This window comes from Solanum verrucosum, unplaced genomic scaffold (assembly GCF_900185275.1).
Source record: "Solanum verrucosum unplaced genomic scaffold, falcon-dt-bn FXZP01000236.1, whole genome shotgun sequence".
In the NCBI taxonomy this organism is placed as follows: domain Eukaryota; kingdom Viridiplantae; phylum Streptophyta; class Magnoliopsida; order Solanales; family Solanaceae; genus Solanum; species Solanum verrucosum.
This window is the reverse complement of record NW_026020806.1, coordinates 255,714-274,908: the sequence shown is the minus strand read 5'-3', so window position 1 is coordinate 274,908 and position 19,195 is coordinate 255,714. Positions and strand designations below refer to the sequence as shown.

Here is a 19,195-nt window from a genome sequence, read left to right as displayed (position 1 = left end):
TCTGAGGACTCATTGACCTGACATCCGTGAAAACCACAAGAAACTAACTCAACATCTAAAAATCTAAAACAAGCTCGGGACCTGTCAAAAATCAACCAAAGACCTCACCTAAGCCTAAAATCATCCCCTGAATCCAACGGAACTCTCAGAATTTCGATCTGAGCATCTGAACCCCAAATGTTGACCAAGTTAACCCAAAGGCTAAAATTTCCACAATTTCACAACTTAGGACTTCAAATCCTCAAAACGACTCGGACTCTGAAACCGACAACTCTCACGGATTTCACATTTCGGGACTGATGGAATCGACATAATTCAATTATGACACTCAAAACTCCAAAAGACCCCAAAAACCACTCTTTTAACAACTTAGCCTTTAAAACTCACAAACTTACAAAATTCTCAACTTTTAACTCAAAGTTCAAAACCAACCTTTTAAACTCCATCAAAAATGACTCGGGCTCGATAACGGGAAGGGCAAAATGGTAAATTCAAGAAACTTTCCTAAAATAACCGACTAGGTCATTACAATATTTCCAATACATTATCACCTTATATCTTGATTATATTTGTGTGGTTTACATTGTTATTGGTGTGTTCTGATCCTATTAGTCATTAGATGTTTTTATGTAAATTGGCATGAGGAAAATTGAAGCGAATGAAGCCTAAAGAGACCAGCACACATCACATTCAATCACATATTAGGGTAGAAGGCAGGGGCGGATCTATGTCACTACATAAAAAAGGATCATTAGCGGCAATTAATTCTTAATTACCGCTAAATATGTATTTTTAGCGGTAATTAACACTCTTTGTATATGTTCCTAAAGCCTTTAGCGACACTGGTTCTAATGGCACTTAACTAATGCCGGTAAAGACTTTAGCACTCTTTATTAATATCAATATTTATTGCCGCTAAAAGTTATTTTTGTTGTAGTGTGTAGAGCTTCTGTCCCCCCCCTCCCCCCCTAATTTCTTTCCTGACTTCTAGGCTTCTATTGTTTTACTCTAATCTACCTTTCTATTTTCTTTCCCCAATTTTAGGCTTCTATTTTCTCTTTAATAGTTTCTAAAACAATAATTATTGTTATTCATTTTAATTATAAAATATGGAAAAATTGTTGAGTATATATTTTAATTTTTTGAACTACATGCTCCACCTTCTTTTTATGGAATTACCAATTTTCTCATCCAAACTACATAACAAGTAAGTTTTGTATATTTATAAAGTTGAAATAAATTGGTGACATGATCCTTGAAGAATATTAAAAATTCAGGAATATTATTTATGGAATTTATAACTTGATATAAGTACTTGTCCTTTAGAGCTTTTACAATATGTTACATTAAGTTAAAAGTGTTTGGCCCAACAAAACATGCCAATTTTGTGATGCGTAATTTGTTTGAAGAAGATAAAATAATCTTAATATTAAAATAAGTATTGTGTCACATAAATATTATTTCAACCCTATTTTCTTAGTTATAGATTAAGTTCTTACAAGTCAAGCTTTGTTTAATTAGTACTAACTGACAAACATAGGTACTATTAAATACATAATAGTTATTCTGTTTGTCTGATAATATATTTTCAGTGATGGCTAAAATGTAAAAGTTAATATAAAACCTAAAAGCTAATGCATATACATACACTAATATACATAAGAGTTTAATATTTCTTGTTAATATTCTATAAATGAAAGAATATAATTATTGTTCATGTGTATAATTAGTATTTTCTTGTTCGAATTTATATCCTTTTGTATTAGTTTGTTTCAAAGAGAACATTATCCCCTTTCTCTCTCTCTATATATATTGCCCAAACTGTCATAATTAATACTGAGTGTTATAATTCTCAATAAATTAGCAAAATGTAAGACAATTACGAATATTTATACTCGATAGATATGGCCCGTGCTTAACATAATATATCTTTACACAAGGTATTTTATCAGCATACACAAAAAGGATTCGTCATAGTTACAAACTTGAGTATAGAAACAAAATAGCTCCCCTTCAGCATACACAAAAAGGATTGAAGCAGTCCATAGAATGTCATTTTTGGGTCATTCCTGCAGCACTTTGGCCATGTTCCTATAGATTCTTATTATCTTCATGGTAAGAACTTCACTGAGCACATTCATCTTTCCTCCAAATTGAAAAGGGGTCACCTACAATGAAAGACAAAGTATGTGCTTTAGGACAGATACATATATCAAGAAGAAGTTATAAGTTACAGTACAAATATTTTATTTCTCCTAAGCAATGAAAATAAGACGATGTATGGTCTAATTGAGTCTCTTCTTAAAAAATACTCCTATGAACTCTCTATTTCAAATGAGGACATATCAAATACACAAGAGTGGAGAAAGCTTTGGTTTACAATCAACATGTACTGTTCTACATAGTCTTAAATTATAAGCAAATTATATACATGGGGATTTTTCCTAGGAATTAGTATGAAAATCCGCAGGAAAGCAGGGATGACACAACATATCATATAGTGAATCCTTGTTCAGTGTACTAACCAAAGTCATCAAAATTCTTGTGAGGCACCTTTGAATTGTGATAACATGTATTCAAGATCCTTATTTTTAAATGCTACAAATCTATGACAACAAATATTTAGATCGAATATGTATAGATGTTGAGGGTTCAAGTAACAAAATGATAATCCTATCGGCTAATTATCCCCAAGAATGCACAGACCCATCAAAATAAATAATTTTTTCGGAAGACTTATTTAGAAGTGAGAATTGTTTGTCACACTATTTTGTGTTACTTGCTATAATTTCATCATTGTTTCCGTCTCTTTTATATCTTGATTATTTGCTGCATTTGAGTTTAGAGTTTTTCGAAAATAATATCTCTATTTTCACAAAATAATGATAAAATCTATATATATATATATTATACTTTTTTCAGATCTCACTTATAAAACTTTATTGAGTATATTTAATAATTGTTATTGTGTATGAACTCTTCAAACATCAAATTAAGTCAGGTTACAGTTGAAATTAGGAGTGCAAACAAGTTTGTAATATAAGAATAAAACAAATATCTCCAATAGTCCAATAACCAAAAGTTATATAATCCACACATTTACTCATGATTCATTATTATTCATGTACAAAAATAATCATCCATTATAAATAGTAGGCACATGATGACTTATATGTGAACCAAATAAGTTGATAATAGTCTATATCAATCTGATCTACTAGGTAAATGGAAATGATCCACAGATATAATTGTCTAAAATTAGGAAATATCCAATCATAGTATGGACCTTTCAAAATTCAAATTCATGATAGAAAAGTCCAAGTATGTAATAATTGAAATAGGGATAAGTGCTCATAAATTATAATATAAGAAGAGACAAATATATCTCCAATAATTCAAGTTATAATTATCCACACATTTCCATATACTGATAATCAATAAAGCGGAATTGGCTCCCCTCCGTTATCCTTTTCCTCCATTTAGTCAAGTACACATCTAAATGAGAGACATATATACTATTTAATTGTTAAAGGTCAAGATTATGTTGCATTAACTAGTATCATTACCATAGTTAAGGAATAAGTTTTGAACAAATAATTTCTTAACTTTGGTAAGAAAAATATTCCTACAAATCTTAGAACCGTTTAATTTCATTTTTTATTTCTATATTCAAATATTAATACAGTACATTATTTATTCGCTTCCTATGCTAGCAAATTTATTCTTGAAATATTAGGTTGAGAAATTTAAAAAATAAAAGGAAGAATTATCATTAATGATAGAAATCATATAATAAAAATGGGAAGTAAAAAATGCATTAGAATTACAAATGTGAAAGTATAAAAAAAAAAATTCTTTTTAAAAAGTAAAATAAAAGAAAACATCAATTTAAAGGCAAACTATTTTGTAAGACTACTGTTAGGCTAAACAAATTAAACGTTGTTAAGTTCATGTTCCATAATTTTAATAATTAAATATAAAAATATAAAATAAAATTAATGATATAAATATATGGATATGAAAAATTGAGAAGAATTAATTATTCTTACTAAATTTGGAGAGAATTTTTTCCAAAATTTATTCACGTAACTATGGTTATAATATTAGTTAATGCAATATAATTTTGACATTTAACAATTAAATTACACATGTCTCTCATCTAGATGTCCCACTTAACACGTATTTATGGATCCTCCAATTGTTTCATTCAAATGGTTAACTGTAGTATATGACAACTTGAAGCTATTATTCCATCAAATTAATGGTAGGTGCGGTGTTCTGATGGAACAGTAATTTTAAATTTAATTATTCATTTTTATCAAATTAGCATACTTTGCCGATGGGTTAGCCATATTAATGGCCTATTACAATTGTATTTGACAAGGGGAAAAAATATTAAAAATTAGATATGACGAGATGGTGGTTGTACGGAGATATTATTATAATTATAAATGATATTCATAAAATCAGATTCTGGAGTGTGACATATCTACAATTTTGAATAATAGTTAATACTATCCTCTTTGTCCTTTATAGTTCGTCATAAAAGAACACCTTCCTATAATTAGAAACAATTTAATATTAAAATCCTTCTTTCACCCTTAATGAAATGAATCTCACTCGCACAAATATCTAAAATTATTTTAGACTATAAATTTCAAAAGTCTTTTTTTTCTCTTAAACACCGTGTCAAGTCAAAGGGCGTCACACAAAATCTGACGGAGTAAGTATTAATTTTAAACAAATAAAACGACTAGCAAGTGGAATGGAACTATAGTCTTTATTTATCAAAATAATGCAAATCTATCAAAAAGAAATAAAAATGACTCTTGTGAACTGAAGTTGATCGGCTGTTCAATTATTTGTATAGTCATGTGAAACATAAGTATTATGGAGGTATATCATGGTGGAGTAAGGATTTTTATTTAAAGCTTTAAAATATAAAGAAGTAAACACACAAACAAGTTTAACATTTGAAATATCTACCTAAAAGATAATGTTAACAATGTACAAACAGTGTAATTTTCTATCTAAAGAGAATTTAGATTAATTAACAATGTATATATGTGTGTGTCTTTTTCCTTTAGATTATTGTCTTGTGCTATTTTCTTTCCAATAGTAGGTTAACCAAATCTAATCAAACTTTCATATATATCATATGCAAACTAAACCATCATGAGTCATGACTAGATAAAATAATCTATAAAATCATATAAGTTATATGCATGAAAAGTACACGTTAGAGCAAAGGATCTAATTAAGATTATGAGTTTATAAATTTTGCATTATAAAAAGAGGAACTTTCACCTATAGTCACTCAAAAATAGCCTAATTACTCTACATAGCTATAGTTTGATAATTACAATTTGTAGCTACATGTCATAGGGAGGAGAGATATCACACCCCAAACTCAAAGGGCGCAACTGGTTCCTAATGCCAAAACTCAGGCCCGAGCCAATCCTGCTGAACCATTTGCTACTAGCGCATGGCAGCCACACGCAATCAAGAAAACAAACAAGTATATCTCGACTTAAAACTAAGCCCTCGGTCGGCAAGGCCCCTATCAACAGATCTATAAATGAAACAGCTACTCCCAAGAGTTCATTTAAAGAAATAGCCAACTAGCACAGAAGCCCTGATTGGGCCGTCAACGCCACCATGATCTCTATACCAAAATTGAAAAGCAGGTATATATCAAGACAATACATCAAACAACTCACAAGCTTCAGTAAACCAACAAACTAGGCCAGGATGGCCAGAACGTAGATATACACCCCACACACTAGTCTGCAAGCCTCTAAGAGTAGTAAAGATTGGCGGGACAGGGCCCCAGCCTACCCATAGAAATATATACAACAAAAGCTAACAAACCTCCAAACTCTGGCTGCTCCGGAGGAAAGGGGCTAGCTAACCGGATAGAAGTCAATCCTGCTACTGAGGAGGTCTACTCGGTCGTCTGTCGGGACCTGCATGCATGAATGCAACACCCCTAGGCTATAGGGCGTCAGTAAAAAATAATGTACAGAGTATGAAAGACAATAGATTATGAGCAGGTATCCTAATATACTGGAATAATCCGATAAATAAATCAAGGATAAGATAAGTGTACTGACCTACTCCTAAATCTAAACTTATCAAAAATAATAAAACAACAACCTAACCAAGCCCCCATAAGCTCGGCAGGTACAAACAACACACAAGACCATCTACTCAGGCCCCCACAAGCTCGGAAGGTGCCAATTAGTCTATATATACCCCTATCAGTAGTCCCCTAGCCCCGTAGGCAGTCATATAGCCCTCTTAAGCATTAATATAGCCTCGTAGGCAGCACATAGTTCTCTTAAGCATCAACATAGCTTATAGACAACTCATACTTTCACATTTGTAATTCTAATGCATTTTTTACTTCCCATTTTTATTATATGATTTCTATCATTAATGATAATTCTTCCTTTTATTTTTTAAATTTCTCAACCTAATATTTCAAGAATAAATTTGCTAGCATAGGAAGCGATTAAATAATGTACAATATTAATATTTGAATATAGAAATAAAAAATGAAATTAAACGGTTCTAAGATTTATAGGAATATTTTTCTTACCAAAGTTAAGAAATTATTTGTTCAAAACTTATTCCTTAACTATGGGTATGATACTAGTTAATGCAACATAATCTTGACCTTTAACAATTAAATAATACACATGTCTCTCATCTAGATGTGTACTTGACGAAATTGAGGGAAAGGGTAATGGAGGGGAGCCAAATCCCAATAAAGCTGATAGTCAACACTACTTTGCTTTTCATTGGGTTGATAGACTAAAGATATTATTAGCATGGTGTGATATATTGTTTGCTTAATTTGAATCAAATATAGATATTTTTTTATAAAAGGTCTCACATTATTAAGAAATTCTAACACATCTTAAAAATATTTTTGACATAGTGTAATATTATCAACTTTGGATCAAATTCACATAGTTTCCTACAAAAAGTCTCACACTATCAAGAGATCATGTGCTTTATATGTGTGTAGCTTTTCAATCTTTTTATCTACCAATATTAATTTTATTTACATACCCAACTTAAGTAGTTGGTGAAAAAAATAACTTCATTGTATAATTTTTTTTATACGCTTACATTATTCCAAATTGAGTAAAACTTCTTATAATCCTTAAAATATTAGTTAAATTATTAAAAAAAAATTATCTTGATAAAGTTATGTATCTAAACTTTAAATAATAGTTTAGATAATTACACATAATTCTCTCAAATTTTAGTACTATTTATTAGGACTCCTAGTCCAATATTCCTAGTCTGGTATTTGTAGGAGTCTTATAGTTTGAGTTATGTTATATTACGTCTCTATACACTTGTACAATATAAATATAGTTGATGATGTATACATGCATGCTATGCCGTGAGTTATTTGTTACACTATTGTTAAAAAAATTTCTTAAAAACGAGTAATTTCACAGGTAATGTTTTAGAAGTGTAAAACAACTCAATTTTGAATAATAATGGAACAAAATCGATTATTTTTACCATAAAATAAAATATTCAATTTGTACTTATACTAGTGGTAATGGGTTAGAGCCCCAAAATGAGCATCTCTATTGTTGTTCACTTGATCTTTTAATATTTTCCCTTTACCATTCAAAATTCTTGGATCATATTTAGGTAATATATATTATTTAAAATAAAATTGACTTTGATAAAATAAAAAACAAATGAAAAAAAAATCAAATTCTCTTTTATTCAAATTCCACCCAAATCCATTTTATGATTGAGTAGATGAAATTTGTTTTTGTATATATGAAGAGAAAAAGTGCAAGAAAGGGAGGTCAATATAGAAAAATTAACATAGACACTTTTTAATTTTCTTTGTAGAGAACATAAAGTGAAACAAATGAGGAAAATCCAAAAACATTAGGCACAACATAGTACTTGGCATGCGAGATATGTCACATTATCTCTCCACAGACCTAAATTATATAATAGATAAATTTCTTTAGAGAAATTCATTTACGCTTCAAAGCGACAAACAATATGATTGGTTTCTCAGAATGAACTTTCATCCATTCTGAAATCTCTTCACTCTTGAGAATTGTTCTTGTACAAGCTTCTTCTGCTATTTTACTTCCAAAATGATTGATTATAACTCCTTCGATAGAACTTCTTAGACTCATCATTAAAGTCTTTGCATCAGCCTCATCCACAAGATTTGATTTGATATTTATCAACTCCATTCTCTCAATGCTAAAAAGTCCATTTTTCTCCACTACTTTAGTCATGTCTTGAGGAGAGGGAAAATACATTGGCAAATTGAATGAGTCAACTAGAGATTCATCTAATTTTCCCTTTGACAAAAAGAAAGAAACATCAACTACTAATTTATTATCAGTGTATTTCAATTTATATGAACATATTTTCTTTTTAATTTGTTGAAAAAGTGCTTAGCATATTTAATATCATAAGTTCCAATTAAAATACTTGTTATAATCTTATGGGCGATAGCGACGCAAATATTTTTGTCATAATATAAGTTTTTAAAGTCTAGACTATTTAAATTTTGAAAACTTTATGCCTAGTCAAAAAAAGTTCAAATAAACTGAAATGGGTAAAAGTATATGACATACTAAAATACACTTGAAACTTGTTCAAAACAAGTCAAAAGGCAAAATATCGTCATACAAAATAAATATAGAGATTACCTCATTCACCATATCCATAAGACTAGAACCAAAAAATCCCAAAAGACGTAGGTAGCCTGAAAATGGTGTAAAAAGCACCATCATTCCTCCGGGAACAATCTCCTCAGCTCTTGCATTAAAGAACATTTCCATGTCCCTTTCAAATTGAGCAACATAAGCATTCACTATTTCAACATTTGATGCACCAGCATAGGCAATCAATCCCTTATTCCAAGCTGGGGAATTTTTATCTAACAACTCTTTTGGAATCTTAGATAACCAATGTATAGCACAAGAACAATGAGCAAATTGTATCGATCGTGATGGAAATAATCTACCATGGAAAGAACCTGGAACTCCAGATGCATAGTAGGATCGATCAACAGGTAGTGAACGAAAAAGGGTGTTGAAATCATTGGTGACTTGATCATTGAAGAATATTTGGAATTCAGGAATACTCTTGGTGGAATCTATGACTTGGTCTTGGTATAAGTACTTGTCCTTTAGAGCTTCTACAATATGTTGCATTGAGCTAAAAGTGTTTGGTCCAACAGAACATCCTAACTCTGTAATATATATTGTGTTTGAAGAAGATAATATGGTCTTGATGTCAAGCTTTCGAATAATTGCATCTCTCACCATCTCCTTTACACCATCTATTATTTCATTCTGCGTGCAATTATAACAATAAAGTCACGTTGATAGAAAAGTTTAAGTTACTTTAGTATGATAACAAAAATATTTATTGATGTTTGTGTAACAACGGATAAAGTTACTTATGTTACTATTATAGTGTGTAAAATATAATCAATTTAGTGTGATAAATAGTCGTGTTTTATTGTTATAGTGGATAAGTCGGTAACTATACACATATAATTGGTGTACGGCTTGTTTGTATAGCATGCCAAAATTTTAGCTAATAGCATAGACACAACTTTATTTCTTAACTAAATCCAAGCAAACATCACGTTCTATCATGACTCCAACTGAGGCCACCCTAGCCCACTCGTGGGCCTCACCATAGGCAAGATGTTGGTGTTACCCAACAATCCTCTTCCCAACACCTGCCTCATGCATCTTTTTGCTCTTGGAAATCGAATCATATGATCTTGGCTGATACCACTTGTAAGAATCTAGCGCTTACCACCATGACAAAAAAATATAGCTAATATCAAGGGCACAACTTTATTTCTTAATTAATTCCATCAATTTTAGATCATAAATCCAAACTGGACAACCCAACCCCCTCGTGGTCCTCGCCACAAGAAGAAAATTGACATTATCTAACATTATGCTTGATGAATTCTTGATTGAGTTTTACATTTACACTCGCAAAATAATTTTTGTACAAGAAAATATGCTTGATATAAGTTGGATTAAAAACAAAAATTAGATAATTTGTTATAATATGTTAAACTAAAATATATGAGATCAATACCTGCAAATGGGAGTTTTTGGAGTAGCTATAAAGACCATCACCAGCATTCATGGAGAAAGATGTTGTCATTTTGGCTTAATGTGTTTTCTAATTCACTCATAATGTGATCTTATATATGTGGATTTTGCACTGTTTAACTCCATGTCACATGAATATATATTATTTTTTAGCTATAGATAAGTTTTTACAAATCAAGATATGTTTAATTAGTAGTAATTGACAAAATAGGTAGTATTAGGTACTATTTAATACATAATAGTTATTTTGTTAGTCTAATAATAATTTTTCAATGATGTAAGTATTCAACTTAACCAAATTTTGATGACTAAAACGTAAAAGTTAATATAAAACCTAAAAACTAATACATACATGCACTAATATACACAAGAGTTTAATATTTCTTGATAATATTTTCTTTCTCTAAAAGAAAGCATATAACTATAGTTCATGTGTATAATTAGTATATATTTTCTTGTTCCAATTTATATCCTTTTGTTTTTAGCTTATTTGAAAGAACGTTGTCCTTCTATAATAAGAAATAATTAAACTTTAGAAATTATGCAGCTTTTACCATTAGGTTTGTTTGTTTTAAATCAACAATTATATAGGCAATTCATTTATAATCTTCTCTCTTGATATTGTTAGTCTAAGGTAAAAGTTATTAATTTTAACAAAATTTCTTACGCCGAAAGTGACTAATATATAAACTATTAAAATTATTCTATAAGCAATATAAGTACACATCGGAAAAAAATAAATCAAGTTCTATTATCTGATTGGATATATATATATATATATTAGTAGTATAGTTACGTTGGTTGACTACCTGAATTTTCAACTTATTGATTGATACGATAAATGTTTGATTTTCTACCCTTTAATTCTTTCTCCAACCTCTAATTTTTTTCTTTTTTTAGAAAAAAAAGATTGGATATATATGTGGATGTTGCACTGCCAAATCCACGCTTTGTCTAACAAGGATTTGCTTGGTATGAAAAAGTCAAAAGAATTATGAAGTGATAGTTAATTGAAATAATTCATTTGGAAAATAAGATTTATAATGTCTTTATAGCTAGAGAGGATATTTCAAAATGAAAAAGTTACAAATATATGTGTTTCGATCAATTAGTTTATATATATATATATATATATATATATATATATATATATATATATATATATATATACACTATTACTATCAATGTCAGATACATTGATCTCTACTCTATTGTTGCATAAGATACATTCCTTTGTTTGTCGCATTCATTGATCCCTACTAATTCTGTTGCGTCAGATACATTCCTCTATTGTCGGATACATTGTTTATTTTTACTTTGTTGTTACATCGGATACATAACTATGAACATGATTCATAATGGGAATTGGAAGGGATGTATCTGAGAGTGGATTGTTGTAATTTTTTAAAATGATAGTAAATTTTAAAAATTATAATATATTAAATTGTATATTTATATAATTTTTCTAATTAATAATACATGAACAAAATATTGAAAACAGAAATTCCGTTCAAGTAATCAACTAATTCCATGTACTATTATTCGTTATATAACAATTCTTACATTATTATTCATCACATAATAAATCATTCATTGTTATTTATCATAAAAAACAATTTTGCATTATAATTTATCCGTATAACTAATAAGTGAACCAAATAAATTCACGAGAACCAACAAAAGCCTAGCTAGTTATACAAAAACATTCCACATAATGTCAAAAATATGACTAAAAATAAATAAAAATCCTATTCATCATGTCAAATTTATGATAAGTGCAAAAAAGTTGTAAAAGAGAAGAAAACAAATAATAATGTTATTGTCCACCCAATTCAATAAAAGGAAAGGCATAATATATAAACGTATTTTTTAATTTATCCTCAATTGTTATTTAGGTTCTTCAATTTAGAATCTGTATAAATAAACACTTAAATTTGTATATTATTAAATTAATAAATATATATACCCTACTTGAAATAACACACACGATGACACAAAACGTCATATAAAACACAAATATCTACTTATATATACATAAAATTAAAAAATATAAATATTCATTAAAGTCAAATTACACAGTACAATTATATATCATGTCAAAAAGAAATTTGGCTATTTGATGCACGTGCCTATATAGAGTTTAACTTTATATGGCCGCCAGTGAGAAAATTTTGGTGGCTAAAAAAAATATTCATAAAAAAGAGATTTTTATTTTGAAAAAAAAAATATACTGAATAATTTAATAGTATGAAAAAAAATTTAAAGTCAATTTTATTTGGTATGATTTGGTACTCATAAAGTTCGATTTTGTTATTTTACAGTATGATAAATTGAGAATTATAATTTGTTCGTCATATAATAAAGAATTTGTGACTTTAATTTTTAAGAATTTCTAAATTATATCATACTAACACCTTAACCACATAAAAATATTTAAAATTAAAGAAACTAAGAAAGTACAAACAATTTTCTTTGTTACTTAATTACACAAAAGGATACTCTAATCAAAATAAGATAGTCAAATTTCCAATGTTTAAACCATTATTAAAAAAATGGACCACCTCCGATAATTTATTGGATTCATGACAAAAGTAGATTATGTATACAAATACATTCAGATCTAGCTCTCAATAACATAATGACAATCACCTTTATAATAACATTTCACTATAAAAGTTAAGCTTTATTCGAAATCAATATTCTATGTTATGTTTTATTTCTTTGTAACATTCTTTTTACCTACACCAACAATATCTAATTCGCGCATTTTTTGCCATTTTATATCCATACATATTAGCCAAATACATATGCAGACCCTTAAACTTGCTCTTAAATTTTATTTTTACACTCCAACTCAACTTTGTTGCATTTTAACCCTTCAACTTCAATTTTCATGTTTCACTTAGACAATTCTAAGTGATGAGGCAAAATGTGTGCATCACACTTTCTCTAAGGGAGAGAAAGCCAAAAACAATTTTTTTTTTTTAAAAATAATAAATAATTAACCCTTCAACTCTATTTTTATGTACTATTTAAACACAAAATATTGATTTTATGATTTATTTTTATTAATTTATGTTCTTCATTACAATTAAGCATGATCGTCTCGATCATAGGGCCACTAAAGCAATCACTTGAGACCCTAAATATTTTAAGGCCCCAATTTTTTTCTAAAGATATATATATATATATTATTACTCTTATATTTACCTTTTTTATTTCCCTTTCTATTTTTTCTCTCATTATTGAATATTCTAAAATCTATCAAACGGTAAAATTTCGTTATGAATTTTGGCTTTAGATTCCAAACTTGTTGAGACGGACCTACTATTAAATATATTTATAGCCTAACATCAAACACTTATCTATAAATATCTTTTCGACGATCAAATATTTTATGTTGTTGGTTGATAATTGGAATTTGTGTGGACAAAATTTGTAGAATAAATTATTGGAGATATTAGATATTGTCATAAACTGTAACATGATTTCGACTTTATGGTTATCTTTAGATATTTCTTTAGCTATCATGAGCACATTTGAAACAAACTGATAAATTTGGCATCGTTTGGCTCACATACTAGTTATTATACATATAAATTATGATGCAAGATTGTTTATATCTACATTAATTTATTCTAGAATCTCATTCTTAATATAATTAAGTGGTTAATATCACTTATATTATTATTCGTCACATAATAATTTATTTATCATATAATAATCTTATCTTATAATTTATATGAATAACTAGTAAATGAACCAAACGAATCTATTGTGGACCAACAAAATCCTAGCAAACTATTTATGGAAATACTCCACAGTTCACATAATATCAATAAAATAACTAAAGATAAACTTTAACATGAGTTGTGGTGTGTAGTGGTAAGATTGTTTTATTCTTAATCAAAATTATAAAGTTTCGGCTTTGGTTATGAATTTTTTTTAGTAGAAGTGACACCCCTAAATAGACCCTGCAATGCACAATTTAAATTTAATCAAAACTCTAAAATAAATTTCAGGTCAAACGACAAAAAAAAAAAAAAAAAAAACTAAAGATAAACCAAAAATCCTAGTCATCATGTCAGATTTAGGATAGGTACCAAACAAGTTGTAAGAGACAAGAAAACAAATAATTCATGAATAGCCATTTAAAGTTATTGTCCACACAATTTCATAAAAAGGAAAGATATAATATATAAACATAGTATAGATTTTAATTTGACATTATATATTTGGCAAGAATAAGACAAACAATAAATATAACATAAGACACAAAGATTTAATGTGATTTGTTCAATCGACCTATATCCACAAAATGAGATGAACAATTCACTATATAATTATGAGAGTACAAAATATAGATAGAAATCTGAATTTGTGTGGACAAAATTTGTAGAATAGATTATTGGAGATATTGTTTTCCTTTTTATATTACAAAATACAAAACCTATTTGCACTTGTCATAAAACTGTAACATGACTTGGACTTTCTTTAGATAATTATTTAGCTATCATGAATATATTTGAAACAAACTGATGAATCGGATGTGGCTTCATTTGGTTTATATACTAGTTATACGTAAGAATTATGATGCAAGCTAGATTGTTTATACGATATATATGAATAATAGTAATGAATAGATTATTACTGCGATGAATAATAATGCATGGATTATTAGACAATGAACTAATATTGGGCACATATGGGATGTTATGTAATGCGTAGAGTTTGATTGGACGAATTTATAACTTATGATTTATAAATTAACAGTGTCATAAGTTAAAATTTCTTAGGTAAAAGGTATTTTTATCTTCAAAGCTGATTATGATTTTATATTGAAAGTATTTTTCCTTATGAATTGCAAAAAATTGAGGGTCACTATATCATGCTAAAGATGGTTTCACTATCTATTTTTTCCTCTTAATTTCTTCCCTTACTTCTAGGCTTCTATTTTTGCTCCTAATTTCTTTCCTTACTTCTAGGCTTTTATTTCCCCCCTCTAATTCTAGGCTTTCTATTTTCTTTCCCTAATTCTAGGCTTCTAATTTCCCTCTTTAATAGTTTTCAAAATAATATGCGCAACTACACGTTTTAGAATTAGCAAATTAATGCTATTTATTTTAGTTATAAAATATGAAAAAATTGTTGAGTATATATTTTTTAAACAACATGCTCCACCCTTTCTCCATGGAATCACAATTTTTCTCATCCAAACCTACGTAACAAATACGTTTTGTATATTTATATAGTTGAAATCATTGGTGACATGATCATTGAAGAATATTTGGAATTCAGGAATATTATTTGTGAAATTTATGACTTGGTACAAGTACTTGTTCTTTAGAGCTTCTACTATTATTTAAAAAAATGTAAAAGTATTATAAATCACAATAATATCAAGTAAAAACAATATTTTTTTCATGAGTAAACTTGTTAAAAATAATATAAATATTAAACTATCAAAATAAGCATGAACACTTGATATTCTATCGGTACATGTTATATACCATGTGCGTCTCATATTATACCGCAATAATATATTTTAATTGTTATTGTTTTGGTATCTAAGAACTAGAATACGTTTTTTTTTTTTGGTTATTCATTCGGTGCACGGAGCCCCACATTGAAACCCCGACTAAATTTTAGTATCACACACTGCAGGGCTCATTTGAGGGTGATGCTCCCAACATGATTTTTTCCATACCCATGACTCAAACCTGAGACCTCTGGTTAAGAGTGAAGCGATCCCACCACTGCATCCACGGATGTTGTCATTGAACCAAAATGACAACATCTTTTCCCATGAATGCTGGTGATGATCCTTACAGCTACTCCAAAAACTCCCATTTGCAGGTATTGATTTCTTGTCTTCAACTTATATATATCAATTGTTTTGAGCAAAGGCTCAACTATGCTATCGTCGTATGAGAAAAGGTTTATCCATATGATTATTTTTTAACTCCAATTTTGTAAAGTCATTTTTTTACTTACCTCAATGATTGTACATGTTAATTTAGCCTATCCATTAATAACCAACTGTTTTTAGCAATGCAATTACCCACAATACGAATTAAAATTGATATTCAATTACGCACACTCCTAAAATTTCCTTCTTACTTGTTGAAACTCCTTGATCTTCGCTTGTGTTAACATCTTATTATTGATAATCTAAATCTCTCAAATTTACGTTTATGTTAAATCGATTAACCAAATTTACAAAAGTTTAGTACGTGAGTTCACTTTGTGAGTTTAATTCTTGTTTACCGTTCCTTATGGGATTCGACCTCAACCTCTCATTGGGTTTATATTGCTAACGGCCGCCTACACATTGAATTATAAGATAAGTAGTTGAGCGTTATCAATAATCCGCAAACAACTTCTAACACTTTTCAACTGAAGTTTTGGATCAAATGTACTCTTTTTTGCTTCTTCTTCCTTAAGAACACATGAACAACATCAAGAACTCTCAAATTTCCAACTTTTTCAATTCTTCACGAAATCACCTCAAATTTCAAGAGTAGCTTCCCTCCGAGCAAGATACCAAAACTCAATATCTTTTTGAACTTGAATTCAACTTAACTCAACAAGACCCACTTGAAATAAGTACATTTGATCCAAAACTCCAATTGAAAAGTGTTAAAAGTTGTTTGGTGACTCGTTGAGGTAAAACATGGTTTTGCAAAACGAAAATTTAAATATAATGGCATGAATGAACATTTTCTCAAACAACAATGTAATAGATAAGCCAATTTTTTAACAGATGACATAAATGAGCCTTTTCTCAAAGTTCAATGGCATATTTGAGCCTTTTCCCAACTCTAAATTAAGAATTCATCAAACACCATGATGGGCAATGCAACATTTTGCCTATGGCAAGGTCCACGAGGGGGTGGCATAGTCTGGATTGGATGACGCATGCATGATGGACTTAGTTAGGAAAAAAAATTGTGCCCTTGCTATTACAAGTTATAACTTTTGATATAATGGTAAGCGTTTGATCATAAATGCACACCATACATCAATATATTGTTTGTACAGTAACTAAATTTATCCACGGTGACAATAAAATGCAATATATAATTATATATGTCATATTAAATTTATTGTACGAACTTTACCCACTATAACAGTAAAATAAGTAAATTTTATCTGTTATTGAATACAAAAAGAAGTGTTAGATAGTGCAAAGGAGATGATGAGAGATGCAATTATTCGAAAGCTTGACATCAAAATCATGTTATCTTCTTCAAACACATTTCGTATTACAGAGTTGGGATGTTCAATAGGACCAAACACTTTTAGTGCAATGCAACATGTTGTAGAAGCTTTAAAGGAAAAATACCAAAATAATATTCCTGAATTTCAAATTAAATATTCTTCAATGATCATATCACCAATGATTTCTCCCTCTTTCGATCACTACCTATTGATCGATCCTACTATGCATTTGGAGTTCCAGGATCTTTTCATGGTAGATTATTTCCATCGCGATCAATACATTTCGCTCATTGTTCTACTTCTATACATTGGTTATCTAAGATTCCAAAAGAGTTGTTAGATAAGAAATCTCCATCATGGAACAAGGGTTTGATTCATTATATAGGTGCTTCAAATATTGAAGTAATGAATGCTTATGTTGCTCAATTTGAAAAGGACATGGAAATGTTCTTCAATGCAAGAGCTGAGGAAATTGTTCCTGGTGGAATGATGATTCTAAATTCACCACAATTAAGTGAACGTCTCTTGAAATTTTTCGGTTCTAGTCTTATGGATTTGGTGAACGAGGTAGGTAGTTAAATTACTTAGTACTTCATCCATTTCAATTTGTTTGTCTAGTTAACCTTTTAATTTCAACTTTCCTTTTTGATACAGTCAGCGTATTTTTACTTTAAGACCATAAGATTCAAAAGACTTCTTTATTTTTTTAAACTTCGTATCAAATAACAATCAGACAAACAAATTGAAACAAAAGAACTAGTTAGATATAGCCATACATTTATAATAATTGAGGTTTGTTTCTTCTTCTTTTTCCACAGGGTAAGTTAGATGAATCTTTAGTTAACTCATTCAATGTGCCAGTGTATTTTCCCTCTATTGAAGACATGACTAAAGTGGTGGAGAAAAATGATTGTTTTAGCATAGAGAAATTATAGTTAACATATCCCAATTCAAAGCTTGTGGATGAGGCTGATGCAAAGACTTTGATCATAAACCTAAGAGCTGTTTTGGAAGGACTTTTCATCAATCATTTTGGGAGTAAAATAGCAAAAGAAGCTTTTACAAGGACTATTCTCAAAAGTGATGAGATTTCAGCATGGATGAAAATAAATTAAAAGAAAGCATGCCAATTATTTATCTCTTTAAAGCATAAATGAATTTCTATGGAAGAATGTACTATATATTATATAACTCGATTCTATGGAGTGATGTGATATATCTAATGTACAAGACTCGTAATTTTTTTTTTATCCTTCCTACTATATTATTTTAGCATTAAATCTTATGTTTGGGATCAATCTTTATCATTTTGATTTTCACTTCAATTTTAGTAGGTTTAGTTTGAAAAAATGAAAACCATCAAAGTGTTGTATTTTTAGGATTTAAATTTTATCTTTATTTTGGTATTTTTATTGACTCTCTTTAAAAAAGAGCCAATAATATTTTGCCACTTGGAGTAAAGATTTCACCTTATCCATGTCTAACAAACTTTATTTAATGGTAGTCATAAAATGTAATGCAATGCACATATAATTTGTTGATTACTTATGGAAGGCATTTGAAATAAACTGATGAATCGGATTTGTTGGTTCGTCTGGTTCACATATTAGTTATACCTATGAACTATATAACACAAGAGACTTTGTTGTTTCAATTATAAGTGTCGTCATTAAATTATTTATTTTTCATATATTGCATATTTACATAATAAAATTAGGATGATTTATCTGAATAACTTTTATCCCTTTGCAAAAACAACAACATAAATTTTAGCATCTTTTATTAATAATTTATAATATTGTATGTAAACAATATATAAAAATTTTGAG

General features: G+C 29.0%; 1 protein-coding gene and 1 pseudogene across 1 annotated transcript; one reads left to right on the top strand and one right to left on the bottom strand.

Moving 5' to 3' along the window:
* Nucleotides 1–8,018: 8,018 nt before the first annotated feature.
* Nucleotides 8,019–10,197, bottom strand: LOC125813159 (loganic acid O-methyltransferase-like). The gene is made up of 3 exons (XM_049492648.1): nt 10,129–10,197; nt 8,712–9,359; nt 8,019–8,357 (listed from the first exon to the last, which is right to left on the bottom strand). Exons 1-3 carry the CDS (start codon nt 10,195–10,197, stop codon nt 8,019–8,021), a joined length of 1,056 nt encoding a protein of 351 aa, XP_049348605.1.
* A 5,735-nt stretch (nt 10,198–15,932) lies between these two features.
* LOC125813165 (loganic acid O-methyltransferase-like) lies at nt 15,933–18,523 on the top strand (annotated as a pseudogene).
* The last annotated feature ends 672 nt before the right edge of the window (nt 18,524–19,195 follow it).

Bases quoted from the DNA above. Each gene is read 5' to 3' on its own strand.
- LOC125813159 (XM_049492648.1), bottom strand. From the start codon at position 10,197: ATGACAACATCTTTCTCCATGAATGCTGGTGATGGTCTTTATAGCTAC. The intron at 9,360-10,128 runs GTATTGATCTCA...AATTGCACGCAG, and splicing joins CCAAAAACTCCCATTTGCAG to AATGAAATAATAGATGGTGT. The intron at 8,358-8,711 runs GTAATCTCTATA...TTTTTGTCAAAG, and splicing joins TTATGGATATGGTGAATGAG to GGAAAATTAGATGAATCTCT.